The sequence below is a fragment of the Oryza glaberrima genome, chromosome 12, assembly GCF_000147395.1.
Source record: "Oryza glaberrima chromosome 12, OglaRS2, whole genome shotgun sequence".
Classification (NCBI taxonomy): Eukaryota; Viridiplantae; Streptophyta; class Magnoliopsida; order Poales; family Poaceae; genus Oryza; species Oryza glaberrima.
Genome location: NC_068337.1, coordinates 3,539,673 through 3,547,043, shown reverse-complemented (window position 1 = coordinate 3,547,043; position 7,371 = coordinate 3,539,673). Strand labels below are relative to the sequence as shown.

Sequence of the window (7,371 nt, the reverse complement as noted above, 5' to 3'; positions counted from 1 at the left end):
TAACATCAGTTTTATCACAAAATTATAAATTTTGTAACCTTAATATGTCATGGATATAAACTCTGTTTTTTGATAATTTCATCACTAAATTTATAGTTTTGTGATAAATTCGGATGTTTTGTGATACACATTTAAATCTGTAGTTTTGCGATAGTACGATTAAAATATTTGTAGTTTTGTAAAATTTACTTCTTTTTTCCCTACAAAAGGGAATTTAGATAAGGCGTGTAAGAAATAAAAAAAAACTCGAACTCATTCTCTTTATTTGGATCTATTGGGTGGGCAAAAAATGCAAAAGCATTAATATTGCATGCATATGTCTACAATTATCCACTCATTTAGGACGGAATTAGTATAATTCCATGGTGCATTGATGTTTTTCTTCTGAACTATAATTAGCTATTTTTTTTCTAAAAAATGATTAGCTAAAATTCACTCAAAATTAAAGGTGTAAACAATTTACTCAAATGAATGAAGAGCATTAATATTGCATGCATATGTCTACAATTATCCACTCATTTAGGACGGAATTAGTACAATTTCATGGTACATTGATGTTTTTCTTCTGAACTATAATTAGCTATTTTTTTCTAAAAAATGATTAGCTAAAATTCACTCAAAATTAAAGGTGTAAACAATTTACTCAAATGAATGAAGATGACAAATAAGCATGTGAGAAGAAGAAAAAAAAATCTTAACTAGTGGATAAACTTCTTTCCACTCAAAGAAAACTCCAACAAATTAATTTTTTCTCCCTCTAAAAAAAATAGATGTTTTTGGATTTTGTCTTGTGATCGTGTCAGACTTGTCGCTTAGCACCCAAGATTTTTGTCCCTACCTAAGCATGTCAGCGATCAGCTGACATGACAGCGTGGCACCAAAACCACCACAACCGTCTGTGGCTGTGGCTGGCCCTCGCTGCTCCCAACCGTCCATCTGTTCGTTCCCTCCGTGACGTGGCAGCACCACAGCCTTCCACTCCAACGGACACGCCCGCCCTCACTGCCAGGTGGGCCACCCCCGGCTACCTGGAGGGACCTATTTGAAATTTGAAGAAATCTGAGGGGGCCTTTCGCTCATCCCGCGGGGAGCGGATTCAAAAAATTTGGGAGTATTCAAATCCGCCGCAGCAAGCGGCGGCGCACAACGCCCGGATGATTTTGATTTGTGGGGAGATCTGCGTGGACCCGGTTCACGGTGAGCGGGTGTGGACACGTACATGTTGGTGTGGGGCCCACGTTGGTGTGGGACCCGGGGGACAGTGGGATACGGTTCAGGGCTTCACGCGTTGGGATGTCAGGGTTGAGTTTAATCGGTGGGTGTACAATATTCTGCTCCTGCTCCTCGTGCTTAAATTTTGGTGGAAATGTTTTAAATCAGTCCCACTATTTCTTTTTTTCTTCCCTGTATGTGGTCAGGTGTCATAAATTTGAAATTTCTTTTGGTGGAGAAGAACGCACACCATATTCATTATTTTGATTTTGAAATTGTAAGCTTTGATAAATAATATAATTCAAACAAACTAATATTTGTAGCATAAAAGTCGTATCACTATATTTATAATCAAGAGTATTTCACTAATATCCTTTTAGGCCTCGTTTAGTTCCAAAATTTTTCCACAAACTTCCAACTTTTCCGTCACATCGTTCCGATTTCAATCAAACTTCTAATTTTAGCGTTAACTAAACACACCCTTAATTAAAGGCTTAAATCTGCTCCCTTTAATATTGCTTGGTTAGAAATTAAGCGGTCAACCTTCGTTTGCTCTTGGTAAAAAACTATAAGACCTTTCTCAGAGCAAAGGAATATCGTGGAAATTGAATTAATTTCAACAAAATATACTATAAAAATTCTACTTCGAAAATGAGCCATCTATTTCATTGGAGTCTGGATGCACTAAAATTTCTAAGGCATAGTTTTTTTTTAACTCAAATCTTCAACTTTCTCGTTTTCTATTAGCACATATTTCAAAACTAAGTTGTTTTAAAAAACCAAATAAATTTATTTTTTAAGTTTATAATAATTAATACTTAATTAACCATACATTAACCATCTTTCTCGTTAATGTGCGTTAAAAATTTAGGCTAAATCCAATGAAAAATAGTACTATTAGAATTAAAATTTAAACCAGACACTATTAAGTACTACTCCTATATAGGGCATTAATAATTTGATACTTGGAGGGTCGAAGCGCAAAAACCCACGCGCTGTCGCAGGAGAAACGAAGCCGAAGCTCCCATTTCCACCTGCTCTCCCAACTCTCCGGCCGCCGCCGCCGCCGCCGCCGCGCAAACCTCCTCCCCGCGACAAGCGCCACCATGAGCACCGCCTCGGCGACGGCGCCGCCGAGCCGCCGGACGCGGAGCCGCCCGCCGTCGGCGTCCTCCCGCAAGTCCGACGACCCCTCCGCCGCCGCCGCCAACGGGAACGGGAAGGCCTCCTCCAAGCCCACCTCCCCCGGCCAGCTGACGTAAGCACACCGAGCCTCCGAACCCTTCCTTCCTTCTCCTCCTTTGGCTCGTAGGCGCTGAATGATTTCGGGGGTTTCTTCTGTTGGTTGAAGCGGGGAGAGGACGGTGAGGAAGCTGAGGCTGTCCAAGGCGCTGACGATACCGGAGGGGACGACGGTGTCGGAGGCGTGCAGGAGGATGGCGGCGAGGCGGGTCGACGCCGTGCTGCTCACCGACGCGCAGGGCCTCCTCTCCGGCATCGTCACTGATAAGGTACCGGATTTTCTTTGCCCCCTCTCCTCCCAATCTGTTGGAAATTTGGAATTCTAGTGCGCTTTTATAGATGCTGATCTTGGAGGCTAGAAGATGGTTTGATTCTTTGAATTTGATGCTATGCGGATGCGACACCTTCTCGTTGCTCTTTTGAAAAACATCGATGCCTGGATTGGATTCTCAATTTGGAGCATAGCAAATGGCTTTTTGTGTCAAAGTTTTAAGATATTTTGTTCTCCTTTAGATTTTAGATGTTTTCATCCAAAAAAGTAGGAGTCATTTTTGTTGACCATGTGTTCACTAGTCGCTGCAATTATAGATTTATTGTTATTGATGCATACTTTTCACTCTGCCTTTTCTTTTTCATTCGGTTTTGGCAAAAGGTTAGAATTAGTTAAGGTAAAGTGAAGTTGATTTCCACTAAGCCATGGAGTTCAATTTATGCTTTTTACTCTACTGTGAACCAAAAAGCCAACATGCTTTGCACTTGGTCTAATTTTAGTACTACGATTCGAGATGAAGATGGTTCTTGTTTTCATTCTTTTTCGGGATTCCAATCGCAGGATGTAGCTACAAGGGTGGTTGCTGAGGGGCTGCGGGTGGAGCAAACCATCATGTCCAAGATCATGACAAGGAACCCCACATATGCCATGTCTGATACGCTTGCCATTGAAGCATTGCAGAAGATGGTTCAAGGTATGTCAGACGCACTCCATTTTTTTTACACTTTCTTGGCTAAAATATCTATAGGGACAATGTAACAGTGAAATTGAGCTGGCTAAATGCAATTCCCCTGTCATGTTATAAAATGTTCTTTCATATGATTGAGATTGTAGCAGATTAGCCAGTCATTTCTATTAACTAGTGCCACTTCAAGTCATTTTCGCTATCATGATGCATAATTCTTTCGCCAATGGTTCACTAAATTGTAGTACTTAACATAAAGTACTCGGTTAAACAAATTGGGAGCACCTAATTGAGAATCGGCACATGTCAATTTTGTTAGAGCTTTGTGAAACGGGGATAATTCACAGTACTAAATGAAGGTATACTGCACCAAGTAGAGCATTAAAAGAATGGAGTACTTGTTTGCTGTGTATTGCTTGTTCTCCTTTTTTTTTTTTGTTTTTCGAAAAAGGGTGCAGGAGTTTGTCCCATTAATTTATAGCAGGGAGAGAACAAAAAAGCAATATCCAGAAATTACATGACGGGTAAGCCCTTGAAAGGCTGACAGAGAGAGGAAAACTAAAAAAGCCCTGATGTTGGAGGCCAACTTAGTATTCTCTTTGCATGATCATGCTTTCAACTTTCAAGTACTATCTTAGATGAAAAATATGATGTTTTCTTGTTGTATTTTGTTACGCATACTGTATTTGTACGTCACCATCAGATCAGCTCAATCTGCCCCTTTTTCTGTGTGTGCAATGAAAGGCAAAAGCACATTTTTTTGGTAATGTTAGGCATCTTAGCTGTCTTGGAATCTCAATATCTCCAGCAAAAGAAATTGAAGATTCCTTGATTTGTATCGTCAGACGTCTAAGATTTCTTTGGTATGCCCTGAACTTCAGTGGCATATATGTAGGCTGGTTGTTTCACTTTGTTACACATAGACCTTGGTTGGCTAGAAATTTAGTCCATTTTTCACAAACATACTGACTGTAGTTTCTTTAAAATGTTCTTACATATTTTAGGTAAATTTAGACACCTCCCAGTTGTGGAAAATGGTGAGGTTATTGCTATGCTGGACATTGCTAAATGCCTTTACGATGCAATATCAAGACTGGAAAAGGCAGCAGAACAAGGGAGTGCAATAGCAGCTGCTGTAGAAGGGGTAGAGCGTCAATTAGGAGGCAACTTTTCAGGTACTGCACTGGATATTATTATCGATTACTTCACTCTCTCTCACTCTTGAAACTGAAAGTACACCGTGCATAACATGTACTATTTATGGTACATTTTATGGATTATCACTTTTCATGTTGCTATATACATCTTTTAAATAAAATATGTCGAACAACGTATCAGGTATATCATATTCTACTAGACTATTATATGTGTTTGTTTATCATAATTATATTTGGTACTGATCAATTTAAGGTATTCTCTGTTTGTGGATACAGCTCCTTATGCTTTCATAGAAACTCTAAGAGAGAGGATGTTCAAACCTTCTTTGTCAACCATTGTCACGGAGGGCACAAAGTACAGTAACTGCTTTCTCTTACTATTTTCTGTTAACTTTTAGCAAAAAAGAATGATTAGTGAGAGTTTTCTCTGACTATTTTCTGTTAACTTTCAGGGTAGCAATTGTTTCTCCTTCAGACCCAGTGTATGTAGCAACACAGAAAATGCGTGAATTTCGAGTTAATTCAGTGGTTGTTGCTACAGGAAACACACTACAGGGGATCTTCACGTGAGCAATCTATTTTAGTACTTACTATTATTTTCAACTTCCTTATTTTTCTTCTACTTTACTGATGCATATGTGATTGCCAAATGCAGCTCAAAGGATTTGCTTATGCGTGTTGTTGCACAGAATCTTTCTCCTGAATTGACCCTAGTAGAAAAGGTTTCTCCAGATTTACATTTTCTTGCCTCTTCCGATTCCATCTGAGCTTTGTTTAATTGCATATGAACTCACTGTGTTACTTTCAATTATTTTTGAAGGTGATGACTGTAAACCCAGATTTTGCTACATTAGACACGACAATTCTTGATGCTCTACATATAATGCATGATGGAAAGTTCTTGCATATTCCTGTTCTTGATCGAGGTAGAGCCTTATTCATGTCTCTGCGTCCCAAAAGGACAATAACAAAGCATCTTCTGGGACTTTATTATTTGATGCTTGTCTTACATTTTCCTCAACAGAAGGACAAATTGCTGCTTGCTTGGATGTCCTGCAACTTACCCATGCAGCCATTCAATTGGTGGTCCCTTATCCCAAACTCCTTAATTTCTTATAGTTCTTCCACTCTGCGGTAGATTCCCATGCTAAGCTTCTGAATGCATTCTCAATTTGTAGGTTGAAGGAGGAAATGACACTGTAAATGATGTGGCAAATACAGTAATGCAGAGGTTTTGGGATTCTACTCTTGCTTTGGAGTCTCCTGATGAGGAATGCGATAGCCGTAGGTCTGTTGATGGTTTTCATTTGTTGAATGTTTCGCTCACTTGCTTTCCCCTAATACAATTCTCTTCTACATTTCCCAGTGAAGTATCATTGCTCTTGGCATCAGAGACTGGAGATGGAAAGAGTAGCATTTACCCCCCTGTTATTGGAAATTCGTTTGCCTTTAAGCTTCAAGACCAAAAGGGACGCGTGCATAGATTCACTTGTGGTAATTGCTCTCCTGATAGTTTGCACAAGTATGTTGATTGTTCTCATATCATTCAAACATAACTGTTCTTAACTTCTTTTCTCTTGCTGCAGGCTCAGAGAGCTTAAACGAGCTAGCGTCTTCTATAAAACAAAGATTAAGTATTACTGACGAAGAGGGCATAATGCAACTCCTGGTACGACTGAGTATTTGTCATAAGAATATTTCTAGTGCTTTCATAATCATGTGTAACAAAGAGACGAAATATTCGCTGCCTTAATGTACTCTACTTCGAGAGTGAAGCTATTGCTATGAGCTTATATGCATATATTTATGTCCTCTAAACCTGTAATTATTGTCTTTGCACTGCACCACTAAGGCACTTACTAGAGGACAGCCAATATTTCAAGCACTTCCCCACTTAATCTTGTTTGTTCTATGTAGTACGAAGACGATGAAGGTGACCGGGTGCTACTGACAACTGATGCCGATCTTGCTGGTGCCGTGCTCCATGCCAAATCGTCCGGTTTGAAGGTATCTGTTGTTCTTGGACTCTTGGTACTATAGTTTACTCTATGTAGCAACTCGTAGAGCTCTCCAACTTTTCTTGCTTCCATCTATCTCACTACTATGAATATCTCATTGTCAGGTTCTGAAGTTGCATATCGACCTGTCTGAATCCAGCACAGAGGTGACAAAGCCATCACAGCAGCTGGCAGCTGCACGCAGGAGTCGGTTGTCGCCTGTTCGTGTTGGGCTGATGGCTGGTGTGGTCGCTCTCAGCGGTGCAGCAGTGATGGTTTACCTGAAACGAGCTAAAGTGTGATTTCCCCATGAATACTGGTAATTTTTCCAAACCTGTATTTTTCCAGTTCCTGGAGCTAATTATACATCATGCCAAAGAAATGACACATTGGAGAGCAACCAAAGTTGCATCAGATGCACTGAAACTCTCTTGACGCCGGGCTGAAGAATCTGCCTATGTTGGTTTTTGTTTCCTCAATTTGCACGCATATCAGAAAATTTCACTAGTACTGTGAAATGTATAAACATTAGGATGTTCCTAGTTCATATTTATGTACTTGTTTACAGATAAACAGATATGTAAACTCATTTTGAAGGACAGAAGTAAATAGATCCTTCTCTCCTATCTGGCTTTAAGTTCAAGCTAGAGAGTTATTGTGATGAACATGGCCGTACTGACGAGGAGATGCATTCCATTTTTCCATTGTCCAGTGTCACTGTACTGACAAGTGTAACTGTATGTCTCCTTATTCTAACAAGGCAAGATGATCTGTAATCCGATTCTTGTACTATGGTTCAAGTAAACT

General features: G+C 39.9%; 1 protein-coding gene across 1 annotated transcript; it reads left to right on the top strand.

The window, feature by feature from the left end:
- The first annotated feature begins 2,179 nt into the window (after positions 1-2,179).
- On the top strand, positions 2,180-7,223 carry LOC127758200 (CBS domain-containing protein CBSCBSPB3). Its single transcript, XM_052283820.1, has 14 exons — positions 2,180-2,470; positions 2,564-2,723; positions 3,287-3,419; positions 4,415-4,585; positions 4,844-4,922; positions 5,020-5,133; positions 5,223-5,289; positions 5,388-5,493; positions 5,592-5,650; positions 5,746-5,855; positions 5,934-6,061; positions 6,154-6,236; positions 6,485-6,574; positions 6,690-7,223. The coding sequence occupies exons 1-14, from the start codon at positions 2,319-2,321 to the stop codon at positions 6,864-6,866; spliced, it is 1,629 nt and encodes a 542-aa protein (XP_052139780.1). The 5' UTR covers positions 2,180-2,318; the 3' UTR covers positions 6,867-7,223.
- The last annotated feature ends 148 nt before the right edge of the window (positions 7,224-7,371 follow it).

Coding starts and splice junctions, on each gene's coding strand:
- LOC127758200 (XM_052283820.1), top strand. CDS start 2,319: ATGAGCACCGCCTCGGCGACGGCGCCGCCGAGCCGCCGGACGCGGAGC. Junction 5,290..5,387: donor AATTGACCCTAGTAGAAAAG/GTTTCTCCAGAT, acceptor TTATTTTTGAAG/GTGATGACTGTAAACCCAGA. Junction 6,575..6,689: donor CCAAATCGTCCGGTTTGAAG/GTATCTGTTGTT, acceptor TCTCATTGTCAG/GTTCTGAAGTTGCATATCGA.